We start from the raw sequence: 18400 nt of genomic DNA, 5'->3' as shown, positions 1-18400 counted from the left end.
AAACCTGTCTGATTGGTTCATTATTGATACTACATAAAATTCCTTGGGGAAAAAAAAATACTCCCTTTTCCTTCAGAAAAAATCTCATGATATTTGTACAAGACCCTGGTAGTTTCCTTAACTTCAGGTAGATGAGATAAAGCAGTTTAAAATAGTAGATAAGAAAGTTCCATTGCAAAAAAGATAGGAAAAAATGAAATATTCTGCTTGAAATATTTATTAACAAGGAAAATATTCATATTTGAATATATATGCCATTTCATCTTTTCATTCTTTTCAATTATTTTGTATAAAATGTATTAATTACAATCAATCCCTCCCTAGTAAATATATTTCATGTATTAGAAAAAATATAATTTGGATATTATATACTTGTCAAGCTACTATGTTATTTCTTAAACATTCATTCATTTTGTTATAAATATTGATTGAATAAACTATTGCTTGGCAGTTTCTAATAATTATAAAAAGGAGTAAACAGGAACAAAAAACTGGTAAGGGAACATGTTGATTCTAAATAATAAACAATGTTCCAAAAACACTTGATATATAGATATTTTCAACCTGAAAAATTTATGATTAGCATCAACTTTTGAATTAATTAGCTTCTTGCTCACTGTTTCTTTAGTTAATTCTGATTATTTATTGTTCACTGAAATCTTTTTTTTTTTTTTAATATTTTATTTGTTTATTTGACAGAGAGAGGTCACAGTAGGCAGAGAGGCAGGCAGAGAGAGAAAGAAACAGGCTCCCCACTGAGCAGAGAGCCCTATGCAGGGCTTGATCCCAGGACCCTGAGATCATGACCTGAGCCGAAGGCAGAGGCTTAAACCGCTGAGCCACCCAGGCGCCCCTGTTCACTGAAATCTTTATGACTGTTCTCATGGATTCTCTGTGAACTAAAATCTTCTACAAATTTCCTTCAATCATACTTAGAAATAGTGAATTTCAATCTACACATAATTAGGCAAAAGCTGTATTTTATATTATAGAAAAAAGTTCTTAAAGCCTAGAATCATTAACTTGTTGATAATTCTTTTCTGCTTTAAATTGTAACCATCCTTCTGCTTTTATAACACATATTAACAACATTTCTATTTCTCTGATGGTTGCCTTTGAACTGGAAAAATACAGATTCTGTTTTGCAAGTAAAATGCAGAAGTAACTTCTAATAATTTTTTCATAAATAGATGTTTTAAAATTAATGTGTAGATTGAAGTGGAAATTTCTAAATTCATAATGTGACAATTTTGTTATTTCTCTTAAATGTAGGTTATGTAAATCAAACTGGATACAACATATAAAATGATTAAGTGAGAAAAAAATACTGATAGCAAATTTAATAAATCCTTAGCATTATACTCATTCTGATGATGTCATCTCTCTCTCCTCTTTTTTTTTTTTTTTTTGACCTCAATGTCATGAATGGCAGAATCACAGATGCTTGACTGATAGAAGTCAGGGTCACTTGAAAACAATCTATTTTCTTCTTTTAATGTGTCATAACAATAGTCACCATTTGTTGAATGAGTGTTTGCTATTTGCTATTCTAATGAATCCTCTGTATACATTATATTTCATATACTCTATTATGAGGTAAAATTATTATCCCCATTTTATAAGTTAGAAGGCTGAACTCCAGAATAACTAAGTAACATGCCCAAAGACACACATAGCCGGTAAGTGCAGAGCTAGATATTAAATATGGCTTTGTTCAAACATATTTACCTCAAGGCTTTATCCTAACCACTAAACCCCCAGCCCCCAATTAAAAAATAATTGTGTGTGTGTGTGTGTGTGTGTGTGTGTGTGTGTGTGTGTACACAGACACACGTTTATGCCACTAGAGGCAGAACGCAGTTTCTATACCCCATATTCAGTATGATCAATTTATACTTACATGATTAATCTGGGCAGAAATACTGAAGCTATTGTTCCAATTCCAATCATACATGGCAGACAAGAGCAAAAGTGTGAAAGCCTCAAGTTCAAATGGTATAGAAAGTTCAGTGTGCAAGTTCAAGTTTACCTATTTAAGGATGCTGTGAAGACTCATCTGAAGTGAAAAAAGTTTCTAAGTGGTAAGTGATGTCCCCCTTTTAAGGAACCTCCAATGATGTTTTTATTATACCATTGCAGTTCTAAAGCTTGATACAAAGGATATAAAGTTTTTGTATTCAAAACATTTTACTAATCTTTTACTAGAGGGAACAATACCTAGATTACCATACCATACAAATCATTACATAGATTATAGAAACATAAAGCACTCAAAATTCTCACTGATCAGTGATCAAGTTTTGTGACTATTAAATAATAACTTAAGTTATTAAAGAAATAACAATTGTAGGGTAAGTTTTGAATCAAAGTATAGTTAAATTGGAAGGAGGAAGATATAAAGTTTTTCAAGAAGAGATAGAAAGGGAAATTCAAAGCATTAATATTTCATTCAAATTTTTACAAGCGTATATGATGAGGTAACCATGTAACCTTACAAGGCACTATCAACCCACTTATGAAATGTTATGAGTCATTAAATGTGGTGATATCATAGTGACAGTAAAATCAAAGGAGATGCTTTTCTAAATTTTGTAAGTGGTTAAAATGTGCAAGTGAAAATTATGAATAAATCTTCCTAGCAAGTTATAGTCAAAACATCATAAAGAATGAAAAAAATGACAAAATAGTGTTTCATTAGTGATTATTTCCTGTGAAGAAATTTTGTGAAATATACAATTAATCAAAGAAAATGTACTACTTTTGCCCTAGTATGGTTTGCTTGTCTCGAGCTGTGTCACACACTGACATTATGTTCAGTACCCTCCTGTCCTTTGTGACACAAACGAAGGGGACTTTCTCACCTAAGAATAAGTATTATCATTCTGATTCAAAGGGGCACATGCACCCAATGTTTAAAGCAGCATTATCAACAAAAGCCAACTTGTGGAAAGACCCAAAATGTCCATCAACCGATGAATGGATAAAGAAGATACACACATATACACATAGTGGACTACTACTCAGCCATAAAAAAAGAGTGCACTCTTGCTATTTGCAACAGCATGGGTAGAGCTAGAGAGTATTATGCTAAGTGAACTGAGTTAGTCAGAGAAAGACAAATACCAATTCACTCATATGTGGAATTTAAGAAACAAAACAAATGGACACAGGGAAAGGAGGGGGAAAAAAGTGAGAGAGAGAGGCAAACCCTAAGTGACTCTTAAGTATTGAGAACAAACTGAGGGTTGCTAGAGGGGCAGTGGGTGGGGGGATGGGCTAGGCGGGTGATGGGCATTAAGGAAAGCACTTGTTGTGATGAGCACTGGGTGTTATATGTTAAGTGATAAATTACTAAATTCTACTCCTGAAACCAATATTGCACTGTATGTTAACCAACTAGAATTTAAATGAGAACTTGAAAAAAAATAGAAAAAAAAATAGTGTAAAGTCCAGCCTTAACATTTAATCTTCGTATCTTACAAACAGGCAATATGCACAAAGAAATCCAGACTTTCTTAATGCTCTTTCAAATTATTTTTAGATATTTGTCACATTACTGCAGAATAGCACATTGAAAACTTGAATGGCAGAATCTACCAAACACACTGGTTCATCAGGAACAAAATTCAAGGCACAGTCAAAATGCAGTCAATGATGAACTGGAATTGGAGTATGGGATTCACTGGTAAAGAACCTTCAAAATCCACCAATTGCAGCTTACCCGGCTCTGTGTTTGAGCTTTTTATCTAGGATCCCATCTCTGGAAACAAGTTTATTAAATACCAAAATGCCAATCACCATGTTGACCTGTCAAACAGAAACAAAGGTTGACCTTTCAATGATATTGAAGGGAATCAGGTCCCCCTTTCTCCTGAAAACCCTCTTTTATTAAATTATAACCACTTCCGAATTCTGAACTCACAATAGCAGTGATATAAATCACCTATCAAATATTTCATAATGCATATCGGAACAGAACAATTTAACAGTGGTGTGTTACTTTAAAGTTTTAAAGTACGTTAAGTACATTTCATTTCCATGCTTTGCAGTTAACACTAAGGAAATTACCATTTAATTGTCTAACGTAAAAGGTGCCATACTATGCCAGTCTGGCATTCTAGGTCACCCCTGATTAAAATCAATTGGCCAAATTGAGTTTTACCCTGTGAGAGTCAAAAGATTTTCAGTCTCACAGTGTGAGACTAGGTTGAGGTGTTAAGGATTCATCATTGTCCCCAGTAAGGAGAACAGAAGACCTGCATTCCTCAGGAGGTGTGGCCATTCCTCCTGTGGGTGGAGCACATTTTCATGTCCCATGCTTTTCTAGAAAAAGGGGGAAAGCCTATTCAACTTACCAGAATCCTTTAAGAGATGGACACTAAGACCAATTCTTATAATGTGCTCTACTGAACACTGCTCAGCATTTTCTAAGACTCTCTTACTCTCACTTAAAAGGTCTTTTGCATAATACATCTGAAATGAAATCACACATATTTTTCTTTCTCAAGTAAAATTGTAAAAAGCTGTAGAGATCGCTGTGGTCTATTTGTAGCAGCTTGTTATGACGAGCACCCACAATCCTCTAACCTACCAGTGCTTCCTGATAAAAGGAATCCAGTCCAACGCTGAAACCAAGATAGCCAAGGAAAAATATTTTCTTTGTTTTGCCTTTTTGCCCCTTACCCTCCATGATCAACAGAATCTCGGTGCATCCCCCAATGCAAATGGTGAAGTCTTTAACATTAAAACTAGCAGTTCACAAAAATCTGTTTTAAATTAAACAGGATGACTAATTTGAAAGGAAGAAATAGAAAGAAAGATAGATTGATTCCATTTCCGTAGCACATTGGCCTGACAAAACATAAAGCTGAAATCTGTTTAACTGCTGGTATAAGGAAGATCCAAAGCAACTCTTAGGTAAGGTCTTAGGAGTTGTCACTCGTCATACCTTCCCTGGCAAGACAACCCTTGGATCAAAAGAAAGACTTACTCATCTTCACATTTCTCATTACATGAACTAAGAGAAAAAAAGTGTATTCTGTGGATTCTATTAATCTACAATTTAATCATGAGGGAATCCATCACTACTCCAAAGACCAAACTTTGGTTTTTCAATTATACACATACTCTTTGTTTCTCCATTTTAGGGTTATATGTATATTAACTTAGTAGCTTAGGGAAATAACTCAATTGATTAAATAAGAATTCAATGCAGCAGACAAAAATGTGTCTAATAGTTTCAATTTCCCTATGCTCTTCTCTAACACTCATGTCTAGATTTTTTTCTTGTGAATCATGCACAGTTTCTGCTCCCTGTTGTAGTTTAGAGGAGGGAGAGCAAACTTTAAAGAAAGGAAAAGTCATACAGAGTTATTAAGAAAGATACGGCTAGCTTCTAATATACTGAATGAATCGTTCAAGAAACCAAAGGGTAATTTTCAATTAGAACTCTAATTGCCCAGCAATGTGGATCTTCGCATTTAATTCAGACCATTTCCCCCCTTACATTTTCATTTAAAGATTTATTAGAAAAGAAGAATTTGTAATCAATAATATCAGAGTGAGGGAAAGAAAGGCAAATTGGTAGAAAATTTTCATGTTTGCAAGATTCCAAAAAGAAACAATTCAAATCCTTATGCATAAAATATGGCAGGGGCTCTCAACTGGGGGTGATTTTTGTCCACAGGGAATTTTGGGAAATGTCTGGAAACATTTTTTATTTTTACTGACTTGACATTCCTACTGGTGTCTAGTAGGTAGAGCCCAGGGATGCCACTACACATCTTAAAATATAGAGGACAGCCTCACGACAAGGAAATATCTCGTCCAAAATGTCTGTAGCACTGAGGCTGAGAAAGTCTGACATCTGGATAGGTATTTTCTTGTTGATATTTGACAGCAGGCAGCAGTTACAAAATTAAGAGATCTTAACAATGACGTAGATCATACAGAATAGTAGAAGGTGGTATGATCATAAATGATGAAATTCGGTACACGAACGAGGAAGAATTTATTGAAACTTACTCGAACTTCTTCACAAATGTGAAATTACTGTAAGAGAAATCCCACACTCCCACGTTTATGTCTCCAGTCTTCAAAATAAGAATATTTTAGAGTAATAAGGGACTAAATAGCATTTGATATTCAAATTTAAGTAATAACTGATAAGTAATAATACATTGAACTTTGAAATTTCTACAAAACAAATACAAAACCATCACTCTAACTGAAGCAAGGCAGGCTTTCTTGACTAAGAAAACAGAAGAAGTTGACTTTGATGTTTACCAGGACAACAGCGGCTGCAGGTCCAACAAAAGCGTAGAGAAGTCCTCCTTCAAGAGACAGCCAACAGCTAAAAATAACATCAGATAGAAACTAACAGAAATTAGTGATAAGTGTTAAACCATGAAGTATGATACAAATTACTTGAATTATGTACTTAGCATTCAATTTTTGGCACATTTCAAAGGCTTGTAATTAAACAAAATGCACTAGGAGATATGGAAAAAGCTAAAATTAGAGCATTTCATGTGTGAGAAATATATACCTTTCGCAGAAAAGAAACTTTTATTATAAGGCCTTGCTTTCAAGCAGTTAAAACATTTTAGACAAATTACTCTTGCAGTAAGATTTTTATACTGACTTTCAGTACAAAGGTGACTATTACATAAGTTTCGTAAAATGCTGCTTTATATCCATTATGAAAAATTTCAAATACCAAGAACAGTGTGCTTTCAGTCTTGCATATGTCATTTATGGGTTCTTCCTTGAGGCCATTGGGATATTGGGAGAAATTGGTTTAAAAGCCATCATTGCAGAGAATGGATAATCTATATTTTCTATGCTTTTTTTTTTTTTAGCTCTGATTTTACTTTTATCCCAGCCTACTAAGCAAATTCACTAAAGATAAGCTTTTGAATAAAAATAAGGGCAGCTGTGTTTATTTCGATTACTCAATTCACCAAGAGATGCAGGTTTAAATTGCTAGAGACGTGGTGGAGACAAGGTAACCCATTTGAGTGAGAACGTTTGTTTTCTCACAGCAGAGGGCCATGAAGAAAACACGGGGTACAACTTGGGCTTGCAAGGTGGCCCATGTGTGTGTGCAGAGTCCAGGAGAGTCGATATAAGGAAAACACCAGGAAATGTTTTATCTCTGCTGGTGCAATGGGTCATGCCCATTATTTCATGCACCTGTTTTGACATTTGACCCTGTCAATATTCCTTCTACCTCCGCAGAATGAACATGCTGCCTCCAAAATTAAGAACCATTAACAATAACGGTCCTATATCTGTTCTAAGAATAAACTGTTCTGTATTAGTTGTTGTGGTGGTTACCCAACCTAAGTATTTATTAAAGCTCACAGAACTATACATTGAACAGGGTGAATGTTACTGTGCATGAATTATACTTCAATTAAAAATTTTGACCTAGTAATTCTATAAATAAAATATATATGTGTGTGTTTATAAATATACACATATATATTTATTTACATTTATATATTTACCCATGCATACATACCAATACATGCATCGATGTATACATAACACAAACGTGTCTGCCTGTATGTATTCAAAGCCTGCATGTAATTATTTCTCCTCACCACAGGAGTGGACACAGAAAATTCTACTTTCTCACTTTGGGGGTGATAATTGAATATCTTTTTTTTTTTTTTTAAATAAAATAACTGGAGAAAAAGCCTTTAGTTTGATGCAACACTGTAGTCAGTGTCTCTCAAACTGCCACTACATAACTATATTTTTGTGCAAGGTAATCTTCAAACTGATACATTATTCATTACATTGTATTCTGTCTTAATCACAAACTCCTTGAAACTTGGAACCATATCATCTATAATCCTATCTCTTTCTATATCCCCAATACAGTGGCTTTCAAATACTGGGTTTATTCCAAAAGAGTCATACTGCTGTAAAAAGTAATGTCTTAAAGGTAATTGCGCTGTAGTAAGCACTACTCTACAACAGGCAATCAGGGAGTTTTGCCTGTTTGTGTGTTTATAATACAGGTTGCAGAAGAAAAACAAGTGTTCTAATGACACGAGTTCTTTAAATTCTTTGGAAATTTCTTTTGGATGGGCAGGTGACATGATGTCTTTTGGCACAATCTCCATTTGGATGAATTCACCAGAAGGTCTAATTAGCATTAATTCCTACCTCGAACCTGACGACGAACAGAAAATCTCACTTTAAAAATTTATGCTCCTAATAAGATGTGCCCATCTCTTTCTCCATTTCTCAATTGCCTCCTCAGCTTGAAAGAGCAGATGAAGGAAAATATGAAAGTGTATTGTTTTACATTTTAAGTATTAAACATAAACCTTACTTATACCTTCTCTCATAGAATTTATCAGTATTATAGCTGTGATTAGAATGGGCTGATACCATGCCCTATTTCTTCCCTCTAATTTCTCCCATAGCCTAGGCATTTTCTAACCTGTATTTACATTGTACTGATTCCCCTGATCTGTAAGTTTTAGTATTACCTTAACATAGCAACAACAACAACAACAAAAAAAACATAGCAACAAAACTTGAACTAACATGACACAACTTGGTCGATGCCAATATATATTATCATCAGAGAAATCAGAAGTTCAGATCAGAATCTTATGTTAAAAGGTAAACCACCACGGTTTATTCAGTTCCCAAAAAACATATTTGAGATTAAACACACAAAATAAATATTGAAACATTCTGAAATGCACCGGTCTTATGAGGCAGTGGGAAACTGAAACGAGGATTCTGCACAGGGCTCCGGCATTTACTTCCTAAGCTCTGTGCATTTAAGCTACCTTACCTCATTCCACACTAATGCGATTTCTACCCTAGTTAATGACTCGGAGACAAAATGCAAGCCATCAGCAGTGCCAACCAAGAGTAATGAAGCATAGATGATGATTTACTTAATTATAAACATGATGTATCCCTGTGGATGGACTTACTAGTGATCAGTGCCATATCCTTTCGTCCTTGTGAAGCCGACTGATGTGGCCACTACTAATGCTGGTAAACCTGCAAGAGAAGCATTGCCACACTTCACATTCAGCAGTAACCACTGTGCACTCTGGCTCAAGAAAGCCAGGACAGACGCAAAATGCTTACACTGGATGGACTACCATTGCTTTAATTCTTCCATTACAAAATTTCTTTCAAGTACAAAAATATGAGAGCGACAGCTGGTCTTTAACTCAGTGCACTTCTCTAATGTTGCTAGGTTACCACCACATTTGACATGGGTTTAAAGGAAATTAATAACAGAGATTTAGTCTATCTTTTAAGTTATTTTTTCCCTAAGGGTTTATGCTGTTATAAAGGAAATTTATAGTTATAAAATCAGAAAGGCAAAAACGGATATTGTGCTGCGATGGAATATCACAGAAGTGGAACATTCAGTTGGCCCGTATTGATCCACATCAGGTTGTACTTACAATAAGAGAAAAAAATAAATCATAGCACATAATTCTTTACAATTTACTTATTACAACGAGAATGTAGGATCAAGGTTAAGGGCTCTAAGGAATTAATTTGGGGGCCTCCCGATTATCCTCCTTTTTAACAATCCTGAACAAAGTTCAGAACATATATAACGGTTTCTCTTCATGGACTTCTTGGTAGGTATCTCTCCACACATCACTCAGTCCCTCTTGGAATTCAATTGCCTGCATAGTTGTGCCAATACTGACCTAACATCTTTCAGTTTATATTTATATGACTCACACTCTCATTACCTCATTACCAAGTTCAGTGGCATGCCCCTGTGTTTTGGTGAATAGAGTTCAGTCTAATCTATGCTATTTACATTTTCTTTCTTTCTTTCTTTTTCTTTTTTTTTTTTTTCATTTTGATCATGACTTCTTTTCAGGAATATGATGTTTGCCTTTTCAGGTAGAAAAATCCATCATCTAATCATCTTCTGCCCATCTTCTTTCTTCCTATCATTTCCTCTCCTTCCTGCTATTCTCTTCTATGAGTCTTTTTAAGTGACATCACTTTCTTTCGTGAGGTTTAATGACCAAAAACTATGAGGAACATCTCAGAGGGACACATCATAGTTTTAAACAGATATGCATCTCCCTCCACCCTGTATACACACATGCATGTGTGTGTGTGTGTGTGTGCGTGTATACACATATATATGACTTTTTTTTTTAAAGATTTTATTTATTCATTTGACAAAGCTCACAAGTAGACAGAAAGGCAGGCAGAGAGAGATGGGGAAGCAGGCTCCCTCTGAGCAGAGAGCCTGATGCGGGGCTCGATCCCAGGACGCTGAGATCATGACATGAGCCGAAGGCAGAGGCTTTAACCCACTGAGCCACCCAGGCGCCCCTATATGACTTTTTGATTGACTAGACCAAATTCAGTAGAAAATATTCTTTCTTGGGTCATAGCTAAAGCATTAATAATCTTCATTTTGTACAATTTATTTTTTTCTAAATTTATTATGTTGCACTTTGCTATAATGAAATTGATATACCACTAATCTGCCAACTCAGACTTCCTGATAGTCTAGCACCATCCACTTAGCTTTTTTGCTACTTAGAGTAGCAGCAATATTATCTGTAAACTTGGGGACCAGCTGTGAGCTCTCTCCTCAAGATCTTTGGTAAAGATATTATTAAATAAGCTATTTACCAATCCAGAAAATTGCCACTCTTTATATTTAAGGGAAGTCACCTACCTGGATTCTATATTTCTTAGATTTATGACACTAATTCATGATAAAAATGCTCCCTGATTCAATACCAATCTAACTTTAGAAGGTCTTTGGCATAAAATCCAGACAAAATTTTTATGAAAACTGTAAGTAGAATACATTCTCCAATTTCTTCTTAATGGCTTTCCCATTTGCCTGTGCAAAGAACCCTAATATGTTAATTACATATGACAGAACCTTGTTGAGACCTGATGGATAATCTTTAAATAATCTGGATCCTAATTTTTCCAGTATGAATTATTCTGCTATTATAATAAGTCTGCTTACTTGTAATTTTTCAGACTCCATCAAGCATCCTATTCTCTAGCCTACCAGTATAGTAGGTATTTGCTGTATATTTGGCCCCAAATTCCCCATGTTTTTAGTTCAAGTCTTTCGAAACACAAAGGCAAATGACAAAATCCCGAGGTTTCCTAAACGAGATTCTTAATTCTAATTAAATTAAGCTAATTAATTAATTCTAATCAAGCATTAGAACTGGCCTTATGAAAAACACAAATCTTCAAGATGTCCATTTCATAAGGCAATTTGAGGGAAACTTTTCCTGATAAAGATAAGGAAAAAAATTAATTAATTCTCAGTCTGTCAACAATTCTTTTTCTCCTTCGAGGACACCCCTGACCAGCTGTCAGGCTTCATCCATTCTCTACATGACTTTCTTCCTGTGACAGGAATAGCTGTAGTCCTTACTTGCTTTGAGCTCTCTTGGAAGGACTTCTCAAAGTCTTCTTATGAGGAGTACATGACTAGTGACTATAACATGTACCTGTCTTGAGCCCCAAACATTTTAGAACATTTTGTGTTTTCAGGACATATTAGCAGCGAACACTTTGCTTTTCTGCCTAGAGCTATCCCAGGACTCCTGTTACACCACTGCTTCACTGACTGGCTACGTGGTCATCCAATATTTACTCCTTTTTAAAGCTCCAAATGCCCAATGTTCAAAACTGACCAGTTTCATATATTTCCACTTCCACATATCAAATTGGACACAAAGAAAAGTAGCCTGGGGATAATCACACTCTACTGCTTCAATATGTCTTCAAAGTCATCTTAATAGGGGCATGAAAGGGTATATTAATATGCTTACCCCATCCAAGGCACAAAAAACGTTTCCTTATAAGCCGTGTCCTAATTTTTCCAGTTACAGCCATATATGACTGCCACGCCTCAGTCAAAACCCAACAGAATGAAGCCAGGAAGAAAAAGTGCAAAAATGCAGTGGTAGTTGTACAGATGCTCTGTGGAAACAAAAAAGACTCACATTGAATATGGTGGGGGAGAATCACGTGTCCTCCAGGGGATCATTAATCTTCAACTCATTGCTTTTATCTCCAATATCTACCTCTCCTGTGTGACAGTGTAATTATTTACAGAAATTAGAAACCTGCAGTCTTTATGCTGTATACAATGTCTATGATAGAAAAAATATATGTCCTAATTCCATTTGCATGTTCAATTTTTTATGAGGAGAAGGCTGAATGTAAATTAAAACCCAAGGGAGATAACAATTACTACTTTACTTGAAGTTTTTTTCCTTGAAATGTAATTATGGGAATGGTCCTATCTTTGGTTTAATTTAAGTTACAGACAGCTTGCATAATTCTTTTGGCTACATCCTTTATTCTTCCATTCTAGCTGATAATTCTTTGTTTTGTTTTTTTATCTGTATTGATGTTAAGATTACATCCCAACAGATATCCAAAAGGCAAAATTGCTTTTATACAAGTGTGATATTCCTGGTGTAAGAGCAAAGTATAAAATGAGATTTGGCTAATAGCCTAGCACAAAAATAACATGTGTATTTTAAAGTCCTTAATACACTGTTTTGTACTATTACATTACAATGTGTGTCCTAATCAAATCATTTTGAAAAGTTAATTGAATCATGATTTCACAGATATTTTACTTCACTGCTGCCAAGCAGTAGTTACTTGTGACTCATCTGCAAAGGTGAGCAGGTTCATTTTGGTAAGGGCTGCTACTTTTTTCACTACTGGCACAATTTCTTTGTGTAAATCTTGTTCAAGACCAAGTCTTCATCAAGCAGAACCAGTAACTAAACTACTCTCTTCCTCTGTCAGTTTCCATCTTGCTATTTCCAGAAACTGAAAAGAGCAAACATAGAACTAGAAAAAAATAATAATAAACTCGTTAACAGAGAAATAAAAGTACAACCCTCATCTTCCCGCCTCCACTCCAGTATACTGCTAAAGCAGAATAGCTTTTTAGAATTTTGGCCCAAACTATTCCTATTATTTGTTTATTCTATTAAAATTCACCAGATGTTAATTCAGCTTTTTAGTTCTTTCCATCCTATATAAAGAACTTTCCCGTGTTTATCTCACCAGGTTTTGTTTTGTTTTGTTTTGTTTTTAATGTTCAGAGATAATGTCCAGAAGCTGAGTAGCAGTGTGCAAGCATATAGCCTGTGATTATGACCACCAATCATCATCATTTTGCAAATGGTACTAAAACAAGCATTACTAGGTTTTGGCATGTGATTCCTTGTTTCATGTAGCACTTAAATATACTTAATTACGTAGGACTTATTTTCATAAAGATGCCAATTTGCTGTGTGATAAAGTCATGGATTTCCTAAACCAACTTCCTCAGACCTTTATTCCTGCTTAAGGCATAATGTAGTAGCTGTAACCAACTGTGATCGCTCCCATACTTGAGACATTGAGACTTTTCTTCCAAGCTAAGGTTTAAATATCTACAGCTGACTACTTTGCTCACTCCTGATCTGCAGTTCCTGATCCCAATTTGAATTTCAAAAATAATTCTTCCCTTTAATACCCGAAGACTAGCTACACTTTCTAATTCACCTGTCACTTCCTTCCACCAGTTTGTCTCATCTCAATTGTATGTGCTAGCAAAATTATTCCTTCTCCATTTTTAAACTATCAGTATAAGGTTATATAAAACAATGTAAAAATGTTGAAATGTTAAATGCTAAGTAATGGATGCACTGTAATTTTGTAAGAAATAAGAAAACGCTCAATATGTCAATACAGAGACTTTTAATTTGCTCTTTCTTTATTATGTTTGTTGCCTTGGGACTTTCTGATATGTACTTTGATTCTAATACAAATTGAAATACATGTAATTTGGGGCTACTGACATTTATTGCAATAATTCATGTCTCTCTGGATACGAATATGGCCACAATGTGTAGAAAAAAAGGTATAGACTTTAGAGAAGTAAGAACCATTTCTATGACCAATAGCCTAATATTATCAGATGCATATTCATATATATATAGCAAGTTCTCTTACTATGAAGGAAAGTTGTCTCAACTTAAACAATGTATATGTGTGTATATATATATATATATATATATATATATATGTATGTATATATGGACTAAAATGTCTAAAGACACAAAACTAATCATACATGAAAAGTATAACAAAATATATGTTCCTGAAAAATGAAGAAAGGGGGATACACTTTGCCTCATTATCATATGAAGAATCAGTATAAAATCAGATACTCTACGTAATGAAACACACAATTTTTCTACTGATACATTTGCTAAGCTGTCTTTTAAAAATACAACTTTTATAATAGCGATTTTCAAATAAATGCTTTTATTTTCCACATTTGTCATCTCAGTTTCCATAGGGTGGCCATTCTAATGTTCAGGGCTCAAGATTCTTTGATTTTTTTCCCCACATAATCTAAATCCCATGTCAGTAACCCACAAAGATCAACCATCTCTTGGATCCCCTCAGTACTATAGATTTTTAGACTTATAAATCTCAAACTCCCAAGTCACTTTGTCTATATAAACAGGTTTACACCTTGTCATATGCTCAATCTGCCGACTACTGGGTCCACTGTCACTGTCCAGATCTATAGCTTCTCCTTATTCATGTGTGTGTCTGGTTTGGACTCCCACAATAGCTGAGTTTTTGTTTGTTTGTTTTGTTTTTGTTTTTGTCGGGGGGGGGGGGGGCAGCAAGCACAAGCAGGCTCCCCGCTGAGGAAGGAACCTGATACAAGACTTGATCCTGGAACTCTGGGTTCATGACCTGAGTAGAAAGCAGATGCTTAACTGACTGAGCCACCCAGGCACCCCAAAACAACAGCTGAGTCTTGATAGCTTGTCATTTCAAACCCAAGACTCACCAGTACCTCAAGCACATGGTTCGATTCTGCTACACCTGCCCTACTGAACCTCAGTTGGGTCCTTTACAACTGATGAGTGTTGTTGAGAAATATTACAAAACTTGAGAGGGTATTAAATTGGCAAACTGAGCACTGTTCATTCCTGTCACCCTCATGTATACCATTACCTCAAGTCCTTACGGACAACAGAAAAAGATTTCATGAAATAACGAGAGAAAAGAAGTATAAACTGTGGTAGATTAGAGTCAGTGAGAAATACCTAAAACACAAGACAGACGAGTGCAGACTGAAGGAATCCCCAGCTCAAAGCAGGATATTAGAAGCAGAGATGAAGACATGGAAATAGGGGATTAAGATACACAGATGACACACAGTTCTAACATCTGTTTGAAACTACTTTTGGAAGGAAAAAATAGAGAAATTTTCAAGGAAGGCAGCATTTAAAGAAAGATTATGGAAAAGCTTCTCAGAACTTCAAAGATCCTCTGGGCTAAAGGATAAATTGAAGAGTGTGTGCGTGCACACACTCACACACACACCTCGATATGTTGTGATGGAATTTGTGAACATCAAGAATAAAGAGAAAATCTTAAAAGCTGTCAGAGTCAAAAGAAAGATTACTTACAAAGGAAGAAGCATCAAATTGACATCAGATTCCTTGTGAGCAACCCAGGATACAAGAAGACAGAGAATTGAGCATTCTAAGGGAAAATAACTTTGAAGATCGAATTCTACATCCACCAAAGCTATTATTCAAGTGAGAGGCAGAAATAAAGATATTTTTAGAATTAAAGGAACTTTGAAGTTTACTACCTCAGGATTATCTCTGAAAGAACTGCTAGACAATATAAACTAATAATAAGAAGAAATCCAGGAGGAAGGAATGAGATAAAAGACATAATGGATAGCAAAGAGGGTAATAAAATACACCAAGTCTACATAAATGTTTATTTAAAAGCTTAAATGTACACATTTTAATTTTTAAGATACAACCACTTAAATATAAAATTTAAAAATAATGTAAGTGAAGGTTAAGAAGTGAGGGAAATGAAAGTTACAAAGGATTAGAAGAAAATAAAAGTATGCTAAGCCTTTTGGTGGTTGTTGTTCTCAGGAATATTAGAGACACTAATTAGCTCTAGATGTTAGAAGAATATGTTTGAATATGTACATTAATGATGTTAAGGTAACCACAAAAAGTAGAAACAAATAATGTATTTATAAAATAGTAGAGGAAAAACAGAACTAAAGAAAAAATTCATCAGCCTAACTAAAGGCAGACAAAGGGACAAAGATAAACTAGAAAATATGATAAATGGAAAAAACCTCAAAAATAATTCCAAACATATCAGAAATTATGGAAATGGGAATGTTTTAAAGTCATTAGTTAAAAGTTAAGAACTTTTATTTTGAATTAAAAAAACCCCAAATCTAGTAATGTTTTTATGAGATATACCTCAAACCCAATGACACAGGCAAATTAGGAATAAAGAGATGAAAAGAGGTACATGTTAAGCAAATGCTAACATGCAAAAATCAGGTGTCACAATGTTAATATTGGAAAAAAAAAGCATTAAAAGAGATGAAGGACTTTTCATGCTGATAAAGAAGCAGGTCATAAAGACGTTTCCAAAGGAACATGTCTCTATGAAACTAATAAGAATTTTTCAAAGTATGTGATACAAAAACAGAAAACTACAAGAATAAACTGTCAAAACTAAGTTTATAATGAAAGACTTAATATGCAGCTCTCAGAAATTTATAGGAAATTTGGGCTCTTTCCATAGTTTGGCTGTTGTTGATAATGCTACTATAAGTTTCTGGGAGCATGTACCCCTTTAAACTAGTATTTTTGTATCTTTTAGGAAAATTCCTAGTAGGACAATTGATTGATCCCAAATGTCCACTAACAGATGAATGGATAAAGAGGAAATGGTATATAGTGGAATATTACTCAGCCATGAAAAAGAATAAAATCTTGCCATTTGCAAGGACATGGATGGACCTGAACAGTATCACGCTAAGTGAAATAAGCCAGTCAGAGAAAGACAAATATCATATGATTTCACTTACATGTGGACTTTAAGAAACAAAACAAATGATCATGGGGAGAAAAAAGAGAGAGGCAAACCAAGAAACAAACACTAAACTATAGAGAACAAAGTGATGGTTACCAGAGAAGTGGGTGGGGGGTTAAATAGGTGATGGGGATTAAGGCATGCACTTGTTGCAATGAGTACTGGGTGTTACATGTAAATATTGTACCCAAAATTAATACTACCCTGTATGTTAACTGGAATTTAAATAAAAATTTAGAAAAAAATGAAATATATCTCATTAGAAAACCCAAGAGTATCTATTTTTAAATTGTTAGAAATAATAATGAGAATCAACAAAGTGGCTAGATACAATATAAATGCATAAAAATTATATTTCCTGTACACTGAGATCAATAAATAAAATTTATTTTTTATACACCATCAATATCCATTTGAAAATGTAATACAAGATTTATAATTAATTATGACAACTTTATCTCTTTTCCCTCCCAAACCATGTTAGCATTACTAAATTATTAAGCCACAGGGAAAAGAACAGGCAGTAGACAACAGTGAACTCAAGATGCGTCAGTTCAGATGTTGAGAAAGGAAGGCATAACTGACTTAGAGTGACAAAGAATGTTACCACCTAAGTGCTTATAGAGTGTGGGAGTTGGTAATGGAAATATTGATGATAATGGACCCAACTGACTCTGCAGACCTTCAAAAGGTTTTAATACTTGGAGACAGTAGGGACCAGAAACATAAGAAAGACTTTGCATGGGGCTGAAAGAGAGAGAGGCTGGTTGAAAATCTATATACAGAATAGCTGAAACTCTGTGTTTCCTCCCCAACTCAGTGAAGTCCTGTACTGTCAAGAGGGAGGTCTAGTCTCTGCAAAATTGAATGGGTTGTGTTCTGAACTCAAGTATCAGTCTCATTAATGGGTAGGTGTACAAGGCGGATACATGTGTAAATATTAACTCTTAAGCACCCTCGTCTCATTTTCTCCTTACTTCTGCTCCCAGAATGCTAGCAGGTCAGAAATTAAAATCACCCCCAAGGGGGAAGAAATCTTCAGATGCTGGCTCATCCTTCACTAAGATACTGTGAAATCTTTCATTAAGTCTATCTACCCATATAGAACTTTAAGTCACTTTTTGGGGCCTTGCTTTTATATATACACAAACAGTGATATTCACAATACACAATACACAACCAGTGATATTCAGATAAATGAAAAAATCTTCCAACATGGAAAAAAGAAAAAAGGTCAAGAACAGAAAAAGTGGGGGAGTGAGGAGAAACTATGGTGGTAACAGAAAAATAAAAACTTCAAAAGCAGTTTTGGAAACTGAGAAAATGAATTGCACCTACAAAACAAAACCACTAGGGAAAGATTATCAGATGAAAGAAAAGGTCCTATTCATAATGATAATAGAAACTATAAAACAACTCAAATACATTCAACAGGAGCTTCATG

General features: G+C 34.7%; 1 protein-coding gene across 5 annotated transcripts in view; it reads right to left on the bottom strand.

Annotated features, from left to right (window-relative positions):
• ADGRB3 (adhesion G protein-coupled receptor B3) overlaps nucleotides 1-18400 on the bottom strand; it is a 743702-nt gene that overhangs the window by 57637 nt on the left and 667665 nt on the right. For all 5 annotated transcript variants that reach the window (XM_046006643.1, XM_046006639.1, XM_046006644.1 and 2 more), the window contains 4 exons: nucleotides 11832-11982; nucleotides 8967-9036; nucleotides 6286-6352; nucleotides 3722-3807 (listed from right to left, as the gene is read on the bottom strand). In XM_046006643.1, the coding sequence (XP_045862599.1) occupies nucleotides 3722-3807; nucleotides 6286-6352; nucleotides 8967-9036; nucleotides 11832-11982 (374 nt within the window). The remainder of the gene's footprint in view (nucleotides 1-3721; nucleotides 3808-6285; nucleotides 6353-8966; nucleotides 9037-11831; nucleotides 11983-18400) is intronic.

The sequence above is a fragment of the Meles meles genome, chromosome 5 (assembly GCF_922984935.1).
Source record: "Meles meles chromosome 5, mMelMel3.1 paternal haplotype, whole genome shotgun sequence".
Lineage (NCBI taxonomy): Eukaryota > Metazoa > Chordata > Mammalia > Carnivora > Mustelidae > Meles > Meles meles.
The sequence above is the reverse complement of the archived record's forward strand: the minus strand, read 5'-3'. Positions and strand labels throughout refer to the sequence as shown.